Source organism: Palaemon carinicauda, chromosome 42 (genome assembly GCF_036898095.1).
Source record: "Palaemon carinicauda isolate YSFRI2023 chromosome 42, ASM3689809v2, whole genome shotgun sequence".
Classification (NCBI taxonomy): domain Eukaryota; kingdom Metazoa; phylum Arthropoda; class Malacostraca; order Decapoda; family Palaemonidae; genus Palaemon; species Palaemon carinicauda.
In genome coordinates, this window is record NC_090766.1 from 53,929,797 (window position 1) to 53,954,096 (window position 24,300).

At 42.5% G+C, this 24,300-nt stretch overlaps 1 protein-coding gene across 6 annotated transcripts in view; it reads left to right on the forward strand.

Moving 5' to 3' along the window:
* LOC137633242 (coiled-coil domain-containing protein 9-like) overlaps window positions 1-24,300 on the forward strand; it is a 132,389-nt gene that overhangs the window by 48,315 nt on the left and 59,774 nt on the right. For all 6 annotated transcript variants that reach the window (XM_068365443.1, XM_068365438.1, XM_068365441.1 and 3 more), the window contains one exon: window positions 17,161-17,730. In XM_068365443.1, coding sequence (XP_068221544.1) covers window positions 17,161-17,730 — 570 coding nt within the window. The remainder of the gene's footprint in view (window positions 1-17,160; window positions 17,731-24,300) is intronic.

The following is a 24,300-nucleotide window of genomic DNA, read 5'->3' on the forward strand; positions in this document are numbered from 1 at the left end:
TTCCACCCTTCCTAAGGGATAAGTCACCCTTTGTAAATAGCGTGGTTTGTATTTCGGTTACGGAACAAATGACAAATTCGAAGATAATTTGTATTTTTCCTAACCATGCAAACCTTAGCTATTTACACATATTTGCCCGCCAGCCCTGTCCCCCAAGACAAGTCCTACCTCTAAGTGAAAGTGAGTATTCACCTGTGTGTGAGGGGGAGGAGGGGTAGCTAGCTACCACTCCCCTACCCCCCCGCTAACTAGCGCGGGGGTAATACACCCTCGTTAAATTCTAATGGCTCGCCATTTCAGCTACGCTAAAAGTAATACCCTTTGTAAATAGCTAAGGTTTGTATGGTTAGGAAAAATACAAATTATCTTCGAATTTGTCATGTTTTATGAAAGAATTTCTTTGATAGTCTTCGTACTGTTTTCAAAGATGAACTAACGTTTAGTTTTTTAGACTATGCAGTTGTTGACGTTCAGGACGTTCAACATGCGCTCTATCGTTACGATAGAGAGAGAGTGTATCACGGTTTCACTTTGCAGTAAGAGTAAATCGATTCTGACGTTTTGTTCATTCTTTCTTAGCTTTAATGTTTTAAATTCTAAATTAAAGGAACTTTTTATTGGAAAACCTTTCAGTTTTTTTCCTTTAGTCAAATAACATGTTTTTTTGACGATATGTAATTGGGCTCTTCTCTTAGGTGCGAAATCAAGAGAGCTCTTCTCTTAGGTGCGAAATCAAGAGAGAAAGAGAGAGAGAGATAGAGACGGAGGGAGAGAGAGGAGAGAAAACGTTCCGTTCAAGCGGGTAACGTTGTTCTCGCGTTACTCTCGTCCCTAGTCGCTGTACGGGGAAGAAGGTAAAACGTTTCTAGGGTTTTATTCTTGTCCCCAGGCTATATGCGGTGAGAGATTGTAAACGTAGTTTATTTGAACTAGTGTTTAGTCTCTTTCCCAGCCACTGAAATTTTTATCTTTATATATGTTTTCTGTTTTTTGCTAGTATTAATGAGCTGCATTATACGACTGATTTCGCAATTACTACCTTTTAAATTAGGGTAGAATTGCGTGTTTCAGGTAGAAATCAGTAAAAGTTTTGATTTCAGTGAAATAAGTGCAAAACAGAAAATCAAAGTGATAAAGTGATATGCGCAAAGTGTTACAGTGTTGCGTCCGAGGGTTCGTCTGTTCGTGCCTGTCGTTCACCTAGTCCGGGACCTCTTGCAAGCTCCCAAGCCCAGGGGAGAAGTAATGTCGAACGACTTATGGGTTCGTCAGGCCTTGATCAACGAACAGACGTTTCCCTCCGTGGTTTCGGGCATATCTACCCAAGATCGCCCCACCCACACAAAGACGAGAGAGCCCATTTATTTCTCGTCTGCGGAAGAGGTTTCTCGTAAGAAACCATGGACCAAGGTCTCGCAGCTTATTAAGCGCAAGTCGGTCCCTTCCGCGCAAGTCCAACGGCCCAGTTGTAGCCACTGGGTCAGTTCGGACTCGCTGCAGTCTTTCGACGACTGCTCACCTCCTAAGAGAGGCAAAGCGGTACCGCATCAGGCAGTCACACCGTCTGTTGCCGCACCTGCTCCTGTAGACCCTAAGTGGTCTTTGCTGCAGACCATGCAGTCTCAGTTAACGTCATTGATGCGGGACTTTCGTGCGGAGAAGGTTGACACTGCACCAACCTCTAGCCTACAACCAACCACGGTTGTGCGTCCTCTGGACGCTGAGGCGACCTTCTGCCGCACTCCAGCTGAGAGAGTCCCGCCACCCATGCGTTTCAGTGTACCCTGCCAGCCGCATGTTGACGTTTAGTAACGCACGGAACCTTCCGTTGACGTTCGCGAGGTACAACAACAGTCTAAGTTGTTTTGTTTTGACGCGGTGCGTCAACCTCCGCATTCTAGAGTTGTTTTGACTGCTCAGTATAGACAGTCAAAGCAGTCTCGAGTGAACACTGTATGTCCTCACGCACCTGTTGTGGTTGACAGTTCAGTTGTTGACAGTTCACAGACTGTCAAGCAGTTACATGACGTTGCCTTCTGGTCTGCTACTAATGCACCAGTGAGAGACTCACTGAGGTAACCTAGCTTTTATCGGACAAGGTTCCTGTAGCTGAGAAAGTGCTGTTCTCCCTCCTACTGATATTCCCTTGAGGACTCTGTCATTTGGAGAGGAGCCTTAAGCTGCTTAGCCTCCTATGGACTTTAATTAAATCATGATGATTTTTTAAGGATCTTCGTCCGGATCTTGTAACTGCTGCTCCTCGTTCGCCTAAACGCCAGAACTTACACTAGGCCTAGCTACTTCAAAGCCGTTGTTTTTAAGCTAGTGCTCTCTCGCTCTCCTAGAGAGCGTTACGTTGGCTAGGCGACTGGTTTTTGCACCAGGAGGAGTTTTAGGGATTCAGCCTTTGATTTCCCTTCTTTTAAACTGGCTTATAGAGCGAGAGTCTGATAGGACACGAGAGAAGTTCTCGGCTTGGGAGTTCATGCCTCTGCCCAGATAGACTTCTCAATTCTGGTAGACTCGCCCTGGCGCCTAGCCAGGAGACGCTCCAAGTTGTTTACAGGTCAACTTCTCAACTTTTGTCGAGCCTTTGAAGTTTTGCTGTACTATTATGTCACACATAACAAGGCTTTCAGGGATGGTAAATGGTTCCGCCTCAGTCGCTAACCCCGTCTGTTGCCACACCTGCTCCCGTAGACCCTAAAGGGCTTTGCTGCAAGACATGCAGTCCAAGCTTGCGTCCTTGATAGAGGACTTAAATGCGGAGAAGAACCTTCTGGCCAACAACCTTCCAACCGGTTGGTTGTGCGCCCTGTTGACGCTGAGGTAACCTACTCGCGTCTGCCAGTTGAGGTGGTTCCTCCTTCTGGCCAACAACCTTCCAACCGGTCGGTTGTGCGCCCTGTTGACGCTGAGGTAACCTACTCGCGTCTGCCAGTTGAGGTGGTTCCTCCACCGATGCGACCCAGTGTGGGTTGCCAGTCGCACGTTGACGTTAAGCGACGCTCGGAGGTGGTTGTTGACATTCAGGACGTTCAACAACCAGCAGAGGTGACTTGTTGTGACGCAGTGCGTCAACCTCAGCAATCCGGTAGGGTGTTGACTGCACAACCCAGACAGTCTAGACAGTTTCGGGTTGACGCTGTACTTCCTCGCGCACCCATGGTTGTTGACAGTTCACAGACTGTGCAGCAGTTCCATGATATTGCGTCCGGCTCCGTCACGCATCCACCAGTGCGACCGGATTCAGCGAGTCAGACGTTGCCCACTCCGTTGCCGTTTCCTCATCAGTTTCGGATGAGGAACCCTCTGATGAGGACGTTGCTGAACAAGACGATCAGCCCCCAGCCCTGCTATCCATCCAGAAGATGCTGAAGAAGGAACGCTGCCCAGTCAGGCTGTGGATGAGTCTGGTAGGGACACTGTCATCCGTGGATCAATTTGTGTCACTAGGAAGACTACACCTCCGTCCTCTTCTATACCATCTAGCTTTTCACTGGAAAAAGGACAAGACGCTAGAAGCGGTCTCGATCCCGGTTTCCGGAAAGATAAAAGTCTTGTCTGACTTGGTGAAAGGACTATATCAACCTTAGAGAGGGTCTTCCCCTGACTGTTCAGACTCCCAACCACGTTCTCTTCTCGGACGCATCGGACGTAGGCTGGGGTGCGACATTAGACGGTCGGGAATGCTCGGGATTATGGAACTCGAGTCAAAGGACAATGCATTTCAACTGCAAGGAGCTACTGGCAGTAAGTCTGACCTGGAAAAGCTTCAGGTCTCTCCTTCAAGGCAAAGTGGTGGAGGTGAACTCGGACAACACCATGGCTTTGGAGTACATCTCCAAGCAAGGAGGGACCTACTCTCTGACATTGTACGAGATTGCAAGGGACCTCCTCACCTGGTCAAAAGGTCTAGACATATCACTAGTAACGAGGTTCATCCAAGGCAACTTGAATGTCATGGCAGATTGTCTCAGTCGGAAGGGACAAATAATTCCAACAGAATGGACCCTCCACAAGGATGTATGCTAGAGACTTTGGGCCACCTGGGGCCAGCCAACCATAGATCTCTTCGCAACCTCGATGACCAAGAGGCTCCCAATATTTTGCTCACCAATCCCGGACCCAGCAGCAGTTCATATAGATGCCTTTCTACTAGATTGGTCACATCTAGATCTATATGCATTCCCTCCGTTCAAGATTGTCAACAAGGTACTGCAGAAGTTCGCCTCTCACGAAGGGACAAGGTTGACGTTAGTTGCTTCCCTCTGGCCCGCGAGAGAATGGTTCACCGAGGTACTTCGATGGCTAGTAGACGTTCCCAGAACACTTCCCCTAAGGGTGGACCTTCTACGTCAGCCACGCGTAAAGAAGGTACACCAAGGCCTCCACGCTCTTCGTCTGACTGCCTTCAGACTATCGAAAGACTCGAGAGCTAGAGGCTTTTCGAAGGAGGCAACCAGAGCGATTGCTAGAGCAAGGAGAACATCCACCCTTAGAGTCTACCAATCGAAGTGGGAAATCTTCCGAAACTGGTGCAAGTCAGTATCCGTATCCTCGACCAGTACCTCTGTAACTCAAATAGCTGACTTCCTCTTATATCTGAGGAAAGAACGATCTCTTTCAGCTCCCACTATCAAGGGTTACAGAAGCATGTTGGCATCAGTCTTCCGTCACAGAGGCTTAGATCTTTCCAACAATAAAGATCTACAGGACCTCCTTAAGTCTTTTGAGACCACGAAGGAGCGTCGTTTGGTTACACCTGGTTGGAATTTAGACGTGGTACTAAGATTCCTTATGTCAGACAGGTTCGAACCGCTACAATCAGCCTCCCTGAAAGATCTCGCCTTAAAGACACTTTTCCTGGTATGCTTAGCCACAGCTAAAAGAGTCAGTGAGATTCATGCCTTCAGCAAGAACATCGGATTCTCATCCGAAACGGCTACATGTTCTACAACTTGGTTTTCTAGCCAAACACGAGCTGCCTTCTCGGCCTTGGCCAATATCGTTCGATATTCCAAACTTATCGTATGGTTGGTAATGAACTAGAAAGAGTCTTATGTCCTGTAAGAGCTCTTAAGTTCTATTTAAAAACCTTTACGAGGCCCGTCTGAAGCTTTATGGTGTTCAGTTAAGAAACCATCTTTGCCTATGTCAAAGAATGCTTTATCCTATTTTATCAGACTGTTAATACGAGAAGCTCATTCCCATCTGAATGAGGAAGACCAAGCTTTGCTGAAGGTAAGGACACACGAAGTTAGAGCTGTCGCAACTTCCGTGGCCTTTAAACAAAATAGATCTCTGCAAAGTTTAATCGACGCAACTTATTGGAAAAGCAAGTCAGTGTTCGCGTCTTTTTATCTTAAGAATGTCCAGTCTCTTTACGAGAACTGCTACACTCTGGGACCATTCGTAGCAACGAGTGCAGTAGTGGGTGAGGGCTCAACCACTACAATTCCCTAATTCCATAACCTTTTTAATCTTTCTCTTGAAATGTTTTATTATTGTTTTTGGGTTGTCCGGAAGGCTAAGAAGCCTTTCGCATCCTAATTGATTTGGCGGGTGGTCAAAGTCATTTCTTGAGAAGCGCCTGGATTAGAGGTTTTGATGAGGTCCTGTTGTATGGGTTGCAACCCTTGATACTTCAGATCCTAGGGGTCGCTCAGCATCCTAAGAGGATCGCGAGGCTCCGTAAGGAAGACGTATTTAAAAAGGCAGAGTAATTGTTCAAGTCGACTTCCTTACCAGGTACTTATTTATTTTATGTTTGTTATTTTGAATAACTGCTAAAATGAAATACAAAATACTTAGCTCATAATAATGTAAACAAGTAATGCTGGTCTCTACCCACCCCCCTGGGTGTGAATCAGCCTATATAATCACCGGCTAAGTTTAATATTGAAAAATGTTATTTTTATTAATAAAATAAATTTTTGAATATACTTACCCGGTGATTATATATTAAAGGACCCTCCCTTCCTCCCCAATAGAGACCCAGTGGACCGAGGAGAAAATTGGTTCTGTGTTTACATTGAGTACTGAGTACCTGCTAGACAGATGGCGCTGTTGATGTACACCCCCTACCTGCATAGCGATCGCTGGCGTATTTTGAACATAGAGTTTTCTGTCGAGCAACAGAGTTGCAGCCTATATAATCACCGGGTAAGTATATTCAAAAATTTATTTTATTAATAAAAATAACATTTTTTTATATTTTTATATTTTATATATTTTTATATAGTGATTTATTTTTATTATTTTATCTTTTTTATTTATTATTTTTTTTTTTTTATTATTACTTGCTGAGGTACAACCCTAGTTGGAAAAGCAGGATGTTAATAGCCCAGGGGCTCCAACAGTGAAAATTGCTCAGTGAGGAAAGGAAACAAGGAAAAATGGAATATCTTAAGAACAGTAACAACATTAAAATAAATTTCTTAAACTATAGAAACTTCAAACAAAACAAGAGGAAGAGAAATAAGATAGAATAGTGTGCCTGAGTGTACACTCAAGCAAGAGAACTCTAACCCAAGACAGGGGAAGACCATGGTACATAGGCTATGACTACCCAAGACTAGAGGACAATGGTTTGATTTTGGAGTGTTTTTCTCCTAGAAGAGCTGCTAAAGAGTCCCTTCTACCCTTACCAGGAGGAAAGTGGCCACTGCACAATTACAGTGCAGTAGTTAACCCCTTGAGTGACGAAGAATTGTTTGGTAATCTCAGTGTTGTCAGTTGTATGAGCACAGGAGAGTCTGTAAAGAATAGGTCCGACTATTCTGTGTATGTGTAGGCAAAGTGAAAATGAACCATAACCAGAAAGAAGAATCCAATGTAGTACTGTCTGGCCAATCAAAGGACCCCATAACACTCTAGCGGTAGTATCTTAACGGGTGGCTGGTGCCCTGGCCAACCTACTACCGATTTCTGTGCTTGAGCATATAGGATTAGATTTGTCCATATTAGACATTATAGCAGGTGTTTAGATTTTTTATTATTAAAAATTTTAAACCTTTGAAAAAGTGTTCACTAAAGATCTCACAGAAAAATATTTATTTCTGTTGACTTTAGCATACTGGTAGGATTTTAATGTTTTACTATATTATTTTTAGCAGTACTCTTCATTCACTACTATAGTATGTTTTACATTTAGAATACAATTAAATTTCTCGGAATATATTTAAGAGTAAAAATAAAATAATCTTTTAGAAGTTATATCGCTTATTTTCTGTGGAATTCCATAACCAAGTGAGGGCTTGAAAGTTAATAACCCTATATAAGGAGGTTTTACTGTATTATCTCAGATATGTGAATCGACTGTTTGCATTTAATGCTTAAACTAATAAATGTAACTGCCAAATCAAGAACATTGAATTACTGTAACTCATAACTATGATTGTAAGGAATCCAAGAACAGTGGCTCATCAACATCCAGATTTTTGCATTGACAATGCTGCTTTAGCTAAATACCCTGTTGGAGTCCTTGGGCTTATAACTAGTGTTGAAGCTTAGCGAGTAATAATAATAATAATAGATAATAATAATAATAATAATAATAATAATAATAATAATGAAACTCGTTAAAAATTTTCATGATTCATGGTTGCAAAATTAATTTTGAGAAATGTACCTGATCTTTTTCTTAATATATCCTGAAAATTTATTTTCAGTACAGTACCATGTTTTGAATACAGTATAGTTTTCTTAATTTGTTGGAAAAAGATGTGTGGGGGATTAAATTCCTTGTGCATGATCTGGCTCCGTCGTTCGGTTAGTTCTTTATGTATGTTGCTCAAGATTTTTCACAATTCTGACTATCCATTGTATTCAGCTATCCAGACTGTATCATTTAGTAATGTACAGTACCAGGTACAGTGTAGTTAATTCTAGAAGTCTTACCTTCTTCATCATAAGGCTCGGTACTATACAGTACAGTATTCTACAGTACAAGCTTTATTTAAGTAGTGACCAGGTTGTAGAATGATCTTTTTCATCCGCGGATGAATTGGTGAAACTCTAGAAGTTTGCTGCAAATGCTTTCTTGTTAAACAGGTTAACATAAGTCTCATTTCAGAGTTTATTTATAACTTGTTTATTTGATTTTACTGATCTTAATATATTTTCAAATATTTTATTATTTCTCATTTGTAGTTTAGTCTTTATTTTTTGTTTAATTTGTGCATTAGACTGCTTTCCCTGGTGGAGCTTTTGGACTTTTAGCATTCTGTTTCTCTTGCTAGGGTTGTAGTTTGTCTAGTGATACTTATAACTGTTTTTTAAATGTTTTTTTCATTAAAGCAGTTTCTTGCAATATCCTATTTCTGGGCTCCGACCTGTGCCGCGCAGTGAAATACTCCTAGAGCACTATTTCTAAGGAATATAACTGCTATATATACACCAGAGAAAAAAAAAGCATAGGAATGCCAGGTTGAACCCAGCTCGCTCACCTATATAAGGTGTCGGTATAAAATACTGGGGCGTGATAATTCACAACCAGAGGTCTCGCACCATTTAGATATCTCCTCTTCAAAATCCCCGCCACAGCGAGGTGCCGTTCAACACTACTACCACTAACCCAACCCACGCCAGTGACGACACTCCTTTATAGCACTTGTTGTTATTAAGTCCAACATGTTTTTTTCTTGTGTTTACCCTTGGATTTATCATTATTTTATAATCGATGGCCGATTCCCATGATACCCCATCGAAGTTAAGTACTTTATCCATGAGTTTTAGCGAGATTGGGCAGTGTAACCTCTGTTTTTATTAATTGAGAAGTGTTTATATGAACGGCGTCCCCGTTCTTACCGTTCATGGTTCGGCTCTGCTCTTTTTCTCGTTAGTTCGTCCGTCATTAATATTTGTTCGAACTTTTAGGAGTTTTTTCCTTACATTTATATAGTACACCATCTTTATGCTTTCATCTAGCATTATTTTTAAGTTATCCTATGATATCAGTGTTAGCGTTTCATCAAGGAGTAGGTTATGTTGGTATGCTTGCATTCGTGCATGTTGGTGGATTGCGTCACCTTTGAGATTGTTTCGCTAGTTCTAGGAAGACGACCATCTCACTTATTATTATTAAACCTTTTAGTTTTATTACGCTCCACCTAGTTTTACATTTGGTTCGAGTGGGACTCTCGCGTATTTTGTTGTTTTTACTGTTCGATCTACCGCTTCAATAACTAGGTTGGTACCCCTGCTTTCCATCTGCTGATGGCGTCATGCTCCTCCCTTACCACTCGCCCGAGTCCCTCTCTCGCCATATTATTTCTGCATGCCTAACCTTACTTACGTGATTTCGCTTTTAATTCATTAATTATTTTTATGTATTTGTGCATTGATATTATATTTATTGCTTTACTCCGTTATGATCATATTTTTGGGATTTTCATGTCATGTTGAGGGGATCTCCAGTTGGTAGCCCTGTCTACCACTACGCACTGGTGACTCCCCGGTACCATACCCCCCCCCCCCACAGGTTGGGGAGGCTATTCCATCCCCCCCTCCTCCAGTGTACACCCATCCTCTCACTCGATGGTTGTTGGTTATGACATACGGGTCAAGTATGCTTGTTCCTCAGTCTTCCCTCAACGTTCCGACATATTGAGGACTGAGTGTACCCACGGGGTGTGACTTAGTCTCATTCATTCATACCGGGCGGTTTCGTCTCCCCCCCTCCCGTCGCCCCGATTGGCCATCGGTCGGGGGAGGGGGAGGGCCGGGACCACCGGGGACTATCACACGTGATTAGTCGGTATGACTGCACCTTGGTGTAAATTTTGCTTTTAGCTATGGTTGTAAGAATGAGCACTTATATTAGGAGTGTCCCCACCTACGGTACCTCCTGCTATTATCGTCCGCATAGGACTTATTAATATCCCATATCATTATATTATATTCTACATGAATCATTACCTTCGTCCCGGTACCTCCGGTTGGGTAGTGGGGGTTCCATTGGCTCCCCCCGCGCTCTCCCGTGGTACCCATCGTCATCAGACATCGGAGCCTTCGGGCTCTTAAACACAAGATCTGTTGACACTGACACAGTTTTGATTAATATCCTCCCTCCGGGAGCCCTATTCAATTACAGACATTAGTTTTAGATCATAACTGGAGTTTTCTATTTATGTATTTTAAGGATGTATCTTCGGTTACTTTAAGTTTACTTTAAGTTACTTTAAGTTTACTTTACCAACCCTGTTCCCCGGCCCCGGAACTAGTTTTGATTATATTTATTCATCACTGTTTTTTGCATCCTTTTTCATCCCTTTTTATTTTATACCTCCCTGGTAATGACGGGATGGTATATTCCTCGCTATGACAATATTATTTCATTGATAATCTTAACTTATTACGGAATTGTTTCAACAATGTCTGTTAATTTTAAAAAATTTTTCCCCGGTTCCTATACCGGTTCGAAATTTTGTTCATAGCCTTTTGTCCCGATTTCATATCGGTCTATTTTAAGAATCCGGAACACCCGGATCTTTTTAGGTTATTAACCTATTATGGGATACTCACGTATCTGTATTTTATTCTATACTTCCCAAGTAGCGACGGGATAGTGTATTTCAAGCTATGACAATATTATTTCATTGATAACCTTAACTTATTACGGGATTGTTTTAACAATGTCAGTTTATTTATAAGTTTTTCCCCGGTTACTAAACCGGTCCTAGAGTTGTTCATAGCCTTTTGTCCCGGTTTCATATCGGTCTACTTTAAGAACCCGGAACACCCGGATCCTTTTAGGTTACTAACCTATTATGGGACACTCACGTATCTTTATTTTATTCTATACTTCCCAAGTAGTAACGGGATAGTATATTTCTCGCTATGACAATATTTTTTCATTGATAACCTTAACTTATTATGGAATTGTTTTAACAAAGTCAGTTAATTTATGATAAGTTTTTCCCCGGTTACTGTACCGATCTGAATTTTGTTCATAGTCTTTTGTCCCGATTTCATATTGGTCTAATTCAAGAATTCGGAGCATCCGGATCTCTTTAGGTTACTGACCTGCTATGGGATACTTATGTATCTTTATGTTATTCTATACTTCCCCAGTACCGACGGGATAGTATATTTCGCGCTATGACAATATTATTTCATTGATAATCTTCACCTTTTATGGAATTATTTTGACAATGTCAGTTAATTTATGAAAGTTTTCTCCCCGGTTATTATACCGGTCCGAAATTTTGTTCATAGCCTTTTGTCCCGGTTTCATACCGGTCTATTTTAAGAATTCGGAACACCCGGATCTTTTTGGGTTACTACCCTACTATGGGACACTGTAGGTGCCCCTGTCGTTACTATCTATAATTATAACTTCGGATATATTATTTTGGGATTTTCATTTTATTTCCTTTGTGATTGATCGATTTAAACATTTATTCTCGATCTATTTATTTTACATTCCCAACGGAGTTACCTTGTTCATTAGTAACGATATACCCTCTTTCGGAGCTCGCAGTCTCTTCTACCTTGGCGACTCTTTAGATCTGGGTTGGCGGGTTTGCCTGGAGTGTCAGGGCAAAGAGACCCTGTGTCTCTTCCTTTTAGGGTTTTCAAGGAAGCACGTGGCTGATGTCGGGCCACGTCCCGTTGTCCCTAAAGTTAAAGCTACCTGCCAGCCCTACCAAAGACTCACAGGTCTTCCAAATCACCAAACCAGTTAAGACTTCTCTTGGGTCGAGAGCGAAGCCCGGCCTGAAACCTACGACCCCGGAGGCTCCCTTCGATCCGGCAACCCTTTCCAGATTGATGCATGGCCTCTCGTGGCATGGTTAGTTTCAACCTGACCTTTCATTAGAAGAGGCCAGCGACCGATCCCAGGGATGAGGTAGAAATTTATTTCTATTTGAACACGATGTTGTGCTGATATTTATCCATATATATACATATATATATAAATTACGGACCTCTGTAGCTCACTGGCTCAAACCTCGTGTCACATACCGAGTCACCACGAATTATAGGATGGAAGATTCCTGGTGCCTCTGTGAACTTGACAATTGAATGGAATTATTGCCCATTAGGGGGAAGAGAGAGTGCTAAACCAGATAGCCTCTTACAGGGTCTCATTTGTTATGGGCTACCTCAACAGCACAATATATCATCCCGGATGCCTCTAAGCTCCCGGAATTCGTCGAAAGCAATCCGTGGAAGGGGGCCTTGCGCTCTCCCTTCAAAGATGGTATGTTAACCATCGAAGGGTTTGGCACCCGGACTGTAGAAGATTTTGAATTCTCCCGCCGGGTCTACAGTTCCCTCTCTCTGGTTTCGCATGCCTTACCGAGGAGACACTCGTAAGGTTTGACAAGGTCCCCAAAGAAACCAAAATGTACCCAAAGGGGCAGGCTCAGTCCACCTGGGTCCGGCCCTTAAACGAGTGGGAGTGTGTTAACACTACGTTAACACCTCACAAGAGCCCGTACACGATGTTTCTAGTGGAGGAGTAAACCCCTACTCCGTGTGTCACTAAGATATCGGACCTTGCTCAGCAGGCAATAAACGAGGACAAGCCGTTACCGCAGCTGAAGGAAACGCATCCGACCTCCCTCCTGTCCCTGGGGGATCACGATTGCTGGACTAACGCCCCGGCGACCTTCACATCGGGTAAATTAAGCGCTGACTGTGCTCCCATTCAGTTCAGTGAGTGGCTACCCAGGCTTCCGGAATCTCTGATATGCCTCGAGCTCGAAGCCTGTATGCGCCTGAGTAGACATATCAACTCGGCTACAATGGCAGAAAAGACCTCTTTAATGTATGAAGAAGAACCACCTTTTAAGGTCTTGACGAAGTCATTACTTCAAACCTTACTGTCTGATTCCTACGACTTCTTTGCGGCCAGACGTCGTTGCTGTAGGCATGTCTTGTCTGAGGCCACTATCAGACATGAGCCTAACAAGCTCATTAAAGCCCCAGTCTGGAGCTGCTAGGGTCAATCAGAGACTCAAGGTTCGATGGGCTTAGTCCCCAAGCACAAGTTCGAACCGGCCAGCAACCAATCTCGAGGTAGAAAGAGTCTGAGATCTTTCCATTCCTTCCAAACCGGCAGTCCCAACAGGTGGTTCAAACCATCCCGATGGCACAAGGGAGTCAACCTTTCACTTCGAAGGGTCAACCCCAACAGCAATACGTGCTGGTTCCTCAGTCCCAAGTAGCAACTACCTCCTATGCTACTTCCCCAGCCCTTAGGCCCACCTTTGAAACTCAGGGTGCTTTCCAGGGTTACCAGCGCCCCAGAGGCGCTAGCTCGAGAGGAACTTTTCGCAACAGCTACTCTCGAGGCCGAGGAGGTAAATCCGCAGCAAATCATTGGGAGTTCTCAGGTAGGGGTAGGACTTTACATCTTCCGGAACCGTTGAACGTTCAACATTTGGGCTTCCAGTATAATTTCCAAAGGTCTGGGGTGGAGTTGGATAGAATGGCCCCCTCCACCAACCAGTTTTCATCAACATCCAACGGAAGAGCTAGTCTTATATGAAAACGATTTATTGCAAAAGGAAGCAATAAAGAAAGTAAATCGTTTGTAATTTCAGGATCACTTGTTCAGCGGGCCAAAGAAAGACTCAGAATAGCGAAGAGTAATCCTAGACCTGTCGCTTCTGAATTCTTACATTTAATGCGACAAGTTTCACATGCTGACCATCTCTCAGGTGCGGACCTTGCTTCTCTGTGGGGCCGTCACCTCCCCTATGGATCTTGCAGACGTTTGCTATTATGTTCCGAAAGCAAGGCATTTTCGTCCGTTTCTAGGCTTCAACTAGGCAAACTGCCTCACAGCAACTACAGAGTGATAATCTCTTACAACAGTTTTGGTTCCAAATCAACTTCGAGAAATCTCGTTTGGTCCCGAGGACAAGTTTCATGGTTAGGATTCAATGGGTTCTATGCTCCCACACTCTGTCTCCCAACAGCCAAGAGGAACGATATAGCAAAACACAATACGTTTTCTCAAAGACAAATTGTCTTCCAGAAGAAATCAAGAGAGAATCCTGGGTGCCCTCCAGTTTGCCTCAGTAACAGATATACTACTGAAGGCCAGACTGAAAGATATAAGCCGAGTATGGTGCTCCAGGAAAACGAGTACTATCGAGACAAAGGGCTCGACTCCAACCAATTCTGAAGAAAAGACTTCAACCATGGACAAAGGTCAAAATCTGGCAAATCCGTTTCCTTACAATATCCACCCCCAAGCTCGTCATTTACACAGACGCCTCCCTAACAGGCGGGGGGGGGGGGGGGGGGGGGGATACTCTCAGTACACGAAAATCCTGGGACTATGGTCGACAATATTCCGCCAACTTCATATCAATGTTTTAGAGGCCATGGCGGTATTTTTGACCTTAAGCAACCGGCTCCAGCCAAAAACCAACATATCAGGTTTCTTCTAGATAGATAGTGGCGGACGCACTTTCGAGGACAACTCCGCTGGAGTCGGAGTGGTCACTAGACCCAATGTCCTTCAGTTGGATTCTTTCTCAGGTTCCGGATCTCCAGATAGATCTGTTTGCAACAAAGTCCAACTACAACTGGAGTGCTACGTAGCTCCCAGCCCGGATCCTCGGGCTTACGCCACAGACGCACTATCATTAGTCTGGAACACTTGGGAGAGAATTTACCTATTCCCACCAATAAATCTGTCGATGAAAGTGTTAGACAAGTTCGGGACTTTCAAAGGCCAAGTTGCTCTAGTAGTCCCCATCTGGCCCAAGCACAACGGGTTTCCCCTTCTGGTGGAACTGGGTCTCCACCTCGACAGATCCCCAATCCAATACTAACACAAGCAGTACAACTCGCTGTGTGTTAGCTTCCTCAAATTTAGAATGCCCTACCTTTCTGGACTTTATGAAATTTGCAGCTCAAGAGGTGCAGATATTGATCCTCAAATACGTTATTTTTAGAATCAGATAAGAGGGGATCCACCCTTCGACAGTATGATTCGGCTGTTATGAAACTTGCCAGTTTTTAAGGGACTCAAAGGTTGAGACGATGACTATGAATCTGACAGTAACCTTCTTCAGAATTTTATTTGAATCAGACTTAGCGACTTGTACTATTACCACAAATTAAGTCAGCCTTGAAGGTTTTACAATTGGCTTTAATATTGCCCTTACAGATTCATACTTCTCATCCATCCCGAGAACCTGCGCCAGATTGAAACCATCAACTCACCCTAGCTCAGTTTCCTGGTTTCTGAATGACGTACTTAAGTTGGCTTCAGACACTCTTAACGAGACTTGCCATTATATTCCATTGGTTAGGAAATCCTTGTTCTTAATGAACCTGACTTCTGGCGCCAGAATATCAGAACTTTCAGCCTTGTCTAGAGATCCAGGTCATATTGAATTTCTCTCGTCAGGGGAAGTACTCCTTTCCCCTGACAAAAGATTTTTAGCGAAAATGAGGACCCCCAGGACAGACGGTTCCCCTGGAAGATTGTCCCACTTCCGCAGGACCCATCTTTATGTCCAGTAAACACTCTGGAAGCCTACTTAAACATATCTCCCGTTCAGTCCTCGGGGCCCTTACCCATTAGAGAAGGTGAAGAACCATCATCCTGAAAGGACTCAGACAGAAGATTCTGCATTTCATTAACGGGCTACCTAGAATCATTCCCACATCACTCCCTCACGTCCATGATATATGAGCTGTAGCTACCTCAGTTAATTACTATGAACTTCACTGGACTTACTAAATATATAGGCCGGAAGTCTCCAACAGTATTTAAACGCCACTGCTTAAAACCTCTGGAAGCCTTATATTTGCTACAGTGGCAGCAGGGAATGTGATTCCTCCTGAACATAGTGAACCTTAATCAACTATGTCTTGCTATCCTCTTACCTGTTATTTTGGATTTTATTTTACTTCCTCAGGTATTGTTCCAAGATTTGGGACCATTTCTCTGGTACTATTTCACTGCGCGGCACAGGTCGGAGCCCAGAAAAGGGATTTTGACGAAGGAAAAATCTATTTCTGGGCGAGAGACCTGTGCCGCCCAGTGAACCCTCCCTTGACTTCCCTCCCAACATGGGCCCCAAACCTTGGGTGCTATGAGGAGTGACGTCACTGGCGTGGGTTGGGTTAGTGGTAGTAGTGTTGAACGGCACCTCGCTGTGGCGGGGATTTTGAAGAGGAGATATCTAAATGGTGCGAGACGTCTGGTTGTGAATTATCACGCCCCAGTATTTTATACCGACACCTTATATAGGTGAGCGAGCTGGGTTCAACCTGGCATTCCTATGCTTTTTTTTTCTCTGGTATATATAGCAGTTATATTCCTTAGAAATAGTGCTCTAGGAGTATTTCACTGGGCGGCACAGGTCTCTCGCCCAGAAATAGATTTTTCCTTCGTCAAAATCCCTTTTTTGTTTTGGTCAAATAGCAGTGCAAATTTTTGGGGTTGTGGATGGGAGTACGAAACCTGCATAGGTAAGATTAACAAATGACTGTAAAAAATCTTTTCACTTTGTTAGTGATTTTAAATAAGGATTCAGTGACAGCAAATTATTTCACTTTTTCTGTGTGCTATAAGTTTAATAATCAGAGTAGTCAAGTGTACAGAAAATGGTATTCGCACAATGATTGGATATATGGATAGTCTTTTGGGTTTGAAAATTTAAATGGTCATATGATATGCCAGTCAATACAGAAGCATAAAAAAGTTTTAGATTATAGATCTAGCATGATTTACTTAATCCAGATTTATAGTACTAAAGGTCCATTGGGATTCCTGTAAGTGGGCTCTTTTGAGTTTCATACTTCATCCATCCATTTATACATTTACTGTAATACCATACTCTGTACTGTGTTTCTATGATGGGGAACTTCTTTATTTTCACAATAAGGTTCAATGACTAGATAGTTATTATAATAATTGGGGTTATGTTTCCTCGTATATAAATCCAAATTACATATGATTATGATTTTTTGGAGCACTTGGGCTTATAGCTTCCTTCTTTTCTAACTAGTGTTGTAACTTAGCTAGTAATAATAATATCCTGGCACTTTTTTTATATAAAACAATAGGATTGTCTTGAGACTTCCTCTTGATTCATGAGTTAATTTCCTTTTTTAAATTTGTAAATTGTTTGTCAAAAAAGATCAGCAATGTTCATGTATTAATGTAATTATCTTTTGCAGAATGATGGCCCTCCACCAGACCCATCCTATCGGTTTTTATCGGATCCTGATAGAGATGGAAGTGAAAAAGAAAGAAAGAGAGATGGTAGAGGTAAACGAAAAGGGAAACCAGGCTCTAAATGGGGATCAGGGGAAGGACAGGAAGAGGAAGGTGAAAAAATGGATAAAGAAGACAACGAGGTGCCGGATTTTAATAGTCCTGGTGGACAAGGGAACAGGGGGAGAGGAAAATCCGAAAAGTCTGGTGGAGGAAGAGGTCGAGGATCTCGTGGACGTGGTTATGGGAGGCCTCCCCACGAACAGGAATATGACCAAGAGGAGGAGTTTCACAAGAATGATAATTTTGAAAGCCATGGTAGTGGAGGAGAATGGAATAAGCCAAAGAGCGGTTTAAGTTTTGCCAGTCGAGACATTAGATATTATCCTGATGAAAATGAAGATCACAGGGGTGGAAAGGACATGCGAGGTCGTGGAAGGGGACGGCAAAACTATGGCCAATGGGGCCACAACAATGACAACCGTAGATCGCACAGACGTGGTGATTCACATTCGCGGGGTGGAAGAGGAAGGGTTTGTATCTTGAGGACATTTTTGGTTTGTTTTTTTTTGCTTTTAGATAATGTAGTGATAGGAAGCATGTCTCATAGGTTAAAGTCTTTTACTTCAAACTTATGATATAATTCATGCTATTTAGACATACTGTACTACCTTTTCTTAATGACTTTGGAAATATACAACTAAAAAAATTAATGGTTTAGATATGATGCTGCAGTAATTGAAGTGTTTTTATGATGACAAAAAATCCAATTATAGAGAATTTATGCTATTTAGACATACTGTACGACAGTAACTATTCTTAATGACTTTGAAAATATACAACTAGAAAAATGAATGGTGTAGATATATGATGCTACAATAATTGTAGTGTTTTTATGATGACAAAAAATCCAAATATAGAGAAAAAAATAAAAGTTAAATAAATATAATTTGAACAATGTTATTAGTCTTGGTTTGGGCATATATTAATGTAATGTGGGTTATACACTGAATTTGAATTTTTTTTATAAAGTAGTTATTTAAATACTCATAGTAATGTTAAACCAAGTATTGTGAATATATCGAAACTTTTGGAAGATCTAATTTAGATATGTTCCGGTACAAATACAAACCTTCGTCCTTTACATAGGTGAGATAACAGCGAAGCTGGAATGCATGGCAGTGAAAATTTTATGATTAGGTGTAAACAATTGGTCGGCAATTACCGACTGGGAGCAGGGAAGCCCTGCCCTCCTGTTTGCTCACTAAGTAGTCACTTTGATAGCAGCTATCAGTGAGGATAGACGTTCTTGATAGCTGGAATACTGGCACCAAACTTTTCAATTCGTTAATTTTTCTTTTCCAGGTTGTTAGCAACTTCATATCTTCAGGTAGTCTAAAAGTGATTCTTTGCTTATGGAGGTCATCATCCTCAAAGTCGAAAGTCCTGACTTATTCCTCTTACCCTTCCTTGTTGGTCTCCTATGGAGGCTGGTCAAGTAAGAGTGGTGGCTCTTTAGCTTTGGGGCAAACCTTGGGACAAGGAGACCTTCCCATTTGCCCTAGCAAAATGGAAGGCCTCCACCTTAGGGGGAATCTTCTGCTTCAGCTTCTTTACAGATGCATGGCATTTAAAGTTTGTTGTGGCTCTCTTTTGGACTTCAAGGTCCTCTTTCCAAGGAGCTATTAGTGTAGGTGTATTTTTGCACAGGCTCTGCAGGAGTATTGCTGCTCCTGCAAGAGGTGTCATCTGCTCTTATTCCTTGAGAGCCTAGAGAATGGAGTCCCTCCACGCTAGTTTATATGCTCCCAAAGCAGTCCACCTCTATCTTAGTCTCGACCACATTCCGAGACCACCGAAGGAGACTTGTCTCCTAAGCGCCCTTCCTACGGTAAACTTGCTTCGTTGCTAGACCTTAGTGTTGGCGAGCATGCCTCCCAACATGTAAGCAGACATGCCTGCTCACCTTCACCTGAGTGCACCCACAGGCACCTTAAGATTGCCTCTTTGCAAACTATAGCAAGCAAATACAGTATGAGTGACTTTGACCAAGCGTCCTAGTTCTTTGAGCATCCTAGCTCTTCGGAACATACTGCTGACAGACGATGATCACCTGACCATTGCACGTGCAGAGAGAGGGGCATACACTTGCCTGAGCACCCTAGCTCATCCGAGCGCACACACAAAGTTGCGCGTCAACCTCTGCATAACTTCTTGAGACTGAAGAACCCAGACGCGCTTCACCCATGAGCACCTCACACACACGCGCCACACCCATACATGCCTCGCCCTCATGCACTTCACCGTACAAGCGGCCATCAAGACGAACGAGTGTTTGCTCTCTTGTCCTCAAGGAAGTTCCTCAGTTTCATCCTTGTGGGAGGTCTACCAATTCAAAATCCTCTAGTTTGGACTGTTGACTGCACCCTAGTGTTGTTTACTCGTCTTGGCTTTGGATTATGCCTATCGAATAAGTCTACTTTGATATCGAGACTGTTGGGTGATCATGTCACAGAAGCAACTCCTTCAACAGAAAGACGAGCTTCTTTTCTTTTGTTACGGTTACAATCTGGGGGTCATGGTAAATTTAGAGAAGTCCAGTCTAGAACCCAAGCAGAGGGTGGAATACCTGGAGATGCAGATAGACACAGCCATGGGGAAGGGGTTCCCTTCCAAGGACCGTGTCGGCAGACTCGAGATTAGCGCGCCCCTCCTTATATAAGCAACCACTTCCGGTTCGACAGGAGCAACAGCTACTAGGGCACCTGTGATCTCTGGAGAAGGTTGTGCCACAAAGTCATTTGCAGTAGCAATCTTTTCAGTGGTGCTTGATGAGACATTGGTCAGGAGCCAAATATTTCCCTTTCTATTTAGTTTCTGTAAAACAGGAGGTAAGGGAGAATCTAGTAAAGGAAACTTCCTTGGAATATGTACCTCCAGAGATGCTTTTGTTTCGACATATAAGAGTAAGGCTGGAGGTGCACATCTAGAGGACTGGATCACTGGAATGCTGTTCCAAAGCGAAGTTCCTGTATATCAGTCTGCCGAAGCTGAAGGCAGCATTCTTGACTCTGCAGTCATTCCAACAAAGTCTGATAGACCACTCTGTAGCATTGATGAGTAACAACACTACCATATTGGGATACATACTACGTATCGGCATCTCTTGTGAGTTGGAAAAGCAGCCCACTAATGGGCTTTAGACAGTGCAGTACACCTGTCTGCAAGATTCATACCGGGTAGAAAGAACATGATTGCTGACAAACTAGTCTGCCTGTGACTAAGTGGTTGATGCAGTGGTCTCTTCATCCTTGAGTGTTGAAAAGTCGTGTGACTTTGTGGGTTTCTCCAGTAAGAGATCTGTTCGCTGTGAACCTCGATAAGAAACCTCCGATCTATTGTTTACCAGTTCCGAATCAGGTAATGGCACTTGAAGTTGCCTTTTAACATCCATAGGACAACCTCGCCGCTTATACTTCTCTGCCATTCCGCATGAGCCGACGAGTACTGGCTACTCCAAATCTCAGAATGACTATTGACCCCCAAATAGACACAATCTGAGTGGTGCCCATACCATATAATGATGCTGTCCAAGGTTCCCAAGGAACTTCCCAATAGGCAAAACCTTTTGCACAAACTACATTTGCAGAAACACCACAACTTCAGTCAGGTGGATGTTATCCATCATCTCTGAGCGAGAGGCTATTCGCAAGACACTGTGAAGTAGAAGACTGGTTCTCTGCAAATCCTCCTTTGTTTTTTATAAAGACAACAGATTTCTTATCTCCAAAGTTATCTGTTATTTTGCGCAAGTTAGCAAGAAGAGGAGCTTTTAGCACTAGTTGGAGAATTTGTAATGTTACTCCTCTATGTAAATGTGTTTGTGGTAGCTCAAGTCCCACTGATTACCGCCCAATTTCCATAACTCCCATATTATCTAAAGTGTTTGAACGTCTTCTGGCAAAATGTCTTAATAGGTTTGCTGAAGGTAATCATCTACTCCCTAGTTTGCAATTTGGTTTTCGTAAAGGCCTTGGAGCATGTGATGCCCTTCTTACAATCTCCAATGCTGTACAGAAATCCCTTGATTGTGGTCGGGAAGTTCGTATGATTGGCCTTGATTTTAGTGCTGCCTTTGACCGTGTTAATCATGAGGCCCTTGTTTTCAAACTGAAACAGTTGGGAGTGGGTGGGTCGTTTCTTAGCATTATTATTAATTTTTTAAGTAATAGATCTCAGAGTTGTTGTTGATGGGCACCATAGTGATTATAGGAATGTGATATCCGGTGTTCCACAGGGTAGTGTTCTTGGCCCATTACTTTTCATACTATATACACATGACATGTGGTTTGGCCTAGAAAACAAGCTTGTTGCATATGCAGATGATGCTACTCTCTTTGCATCTATTCCATCCCCTGAATGTAGATCTAGGGTTGGTGAATCCCTTAATAGAGATTTAGCTAGAATTAGTGCATGGTGCAAATTATGGGGTATGAAGTTGAATCCTAACAAAACTCAAAGTATGATTGTAAGTAGGTCAAGGACGGTGGCTCCTCAACATCCGGATCTCAGTATTGATAATGTTTCTTTAAATATGTATGACTCTTTCAAAATTATAGGTGTGATTCTCGACAGTAAATTTACTTTTGAGAAACATATAGGGTCTGTGTCTTCTTCAATTGCACAAAAAATAGGCTTATTGAGAAAGTCTTTCAAGATTTTCGGTGATCAATCTATTCTGAAGAAGTGTTTTAATTCTTTCATTCTACCTTGTTTTGAGTATTGTTCTCCTGTCTGGTCTTCAGCTGCTGATTCTCATCTTAATTTGTTGGACAGAAACTTACGGTCTATTAAATTTCTTATTCCTGATCTAGATATTAATCTCTGGCACCGTCGTTCAATTAGTTCATTATGCATGTTGCATAAGATTTTTCATAACTCTGACCATCCTTTACATTCAGATCTCCCTGGACAATTCTATCCTGTTCGTAATACTAGGCAGGCAGTCAATTCTAATAGCCAGGCCTTCTCCATCACAAGGCTCAATACTACGCAGTACTCTAGAAGTTTTATTCCAGCTGTTACCAAGTTGTGGAATGATCTCCCTAATCGAGTGGTTGAATCGGTAGAACTTCAAAAGTTCAAAGTTGGAGCAAATGCTTTTTTGTTGACCAGGCGGACATGAGTCTTTTTATAGTTTATTTATGACATATTTGTTTTTAATGTTGTTAATAGTTTATATATGACATGTCTGTTTTGACGTTGTTACTTATTTTAGAATGATTTATTGTTAATTTGTTCTCCAGTTATTTATTTCCTTATTTCCTTTCCTCACTGGGCTATTTTTCCTTGTTGGAGCCCCTGGGCTTATAGCATCTTGCTTTTCCAACTAGGGTTGTAGCTTGGATAGTAATAATAATAATAATAATAATCGTCTAAGTGGGCCATCTTTTGCAGTTAGTGCCATAGCAGGGGTACCTCTCCAGTTGGAGCCTCTTTACAAGGAATAGCAGACTTTCTCATCTACCTTCACAGAGAGAATCTCCTTTCAGTACTGGTGGTGAAAGGCTTGCTCAGCTCTGATCCCAGTCTTTAGGCTGAAGGGCCTGGACCTCTCTTCTACATGCCAGCGCTCAATGTTCATGAGGAGTTTTGAACAGTCCTGCTCTCCAAGATAGCTCAGACCTCCCATGTGGGACGTCGCCAAAGTCCTCAGCTCTATGAACAATGTCATATACGAACCCTTTAGGCATGCTGCCAACAGGGATCTAACTCTTAAGACAGTTTCCTTGCTGGCCTTGGCCTCAGCTTAACACTAGTAGGTAAAATTCGTAGCTTTTCACAGTTTCTTGTTCCAAAGGTTGGAGGAAAGTCCCATAACCAAGACTCTAAACCTAGCCATACATGACTCCTGTTTGAGATAGTTTTCATTTCCTCACTCTGGGAGGCAACCAATGATTTGGAAGAGTGTTTAATTTGCCTGTGAGGGCACAAGATGCTCCCTGAAGTGTACCTGACCCTTCAGACTACAGCTCCAAAAAATGTTCTTTGGTACAGGTAGGTGTAAGGAGTCTCCAAGAACACCACCTCCCTCTAGCTTTGAAGCATGATAAATATAACTCGAGGACAGTCGGCAAGGAAACCAGCATAGCTTACCCATGCTCATAAAGTCAAGGAGTCGGAAAGCACCAAACAACTTTCACTTTCTATTGCCTAAGGTGATATGCCCTCGTTTTTAGCACATTTTACCTAGAACCTGTGATAGCTGCTCAGTTGGTTGTATGGTGCACTTAGTGCCCTCATAGGACAAGAAGCATTTCATCTTGGGTAATAGTTGTAACAGAGTTATGAGTTTTAACAGCCAAGTTTCCAAATTCACTGAAATCATATTCCTGTTAAAGCTCTTACATGTGTATAGTTAGGAAAAATACAAATTATTTTTAAAATTTGTGATATTTGTTGGAGGACAATTTCCTAATCACCCCTGGCCTTCACTTGATATATAGTGATTCCTACGCAGATACAAACTTAGTGTCATTAATGTGGGTAACTACTAATCATGTTTTCTAAGACTATCTAATAAAAATTTTGGTTAATTGCATCATGCTTCTTTGCTGGGTAAACACACCAGATGTGAAAGGACCAAGAGGACACTCGCTTACAATGTCTCTCCACAACACTGCTAGTTGCAAAGTGAAGAGGTTGTGCTCTCAGTTCTTCTCTATGATTGACCCATTCGCATTTATCTCGCCTACCCTTTTAATGTTTTGTTAGTTCTCTAAACTTTCATTTTTTCTTAATTCACAGCCAATTGAGTGACTACTGTATTCATTATCTGTGAGTTACGAGTAAGTGCTTATGTCTAGTAAATCTCTATATTTTTTTCTCGTCCAGGTAGGGATAGTGAATATTATGGCATCCTTATGAGCTGGGCAGACATAGCCAAACATCCTCTTGGTCCTTCTTGCATAGACAAGAGATGTCCAAGGAAATCTCCATGGAAATACTGTAGGGAGTGACTTCTTCCTAATGGGAGAGTTTTTCTCATCATAGGAACTTTGGCAAGATTTTTTCATGACTGTCTCTCCTCCCAATGGGAGTTA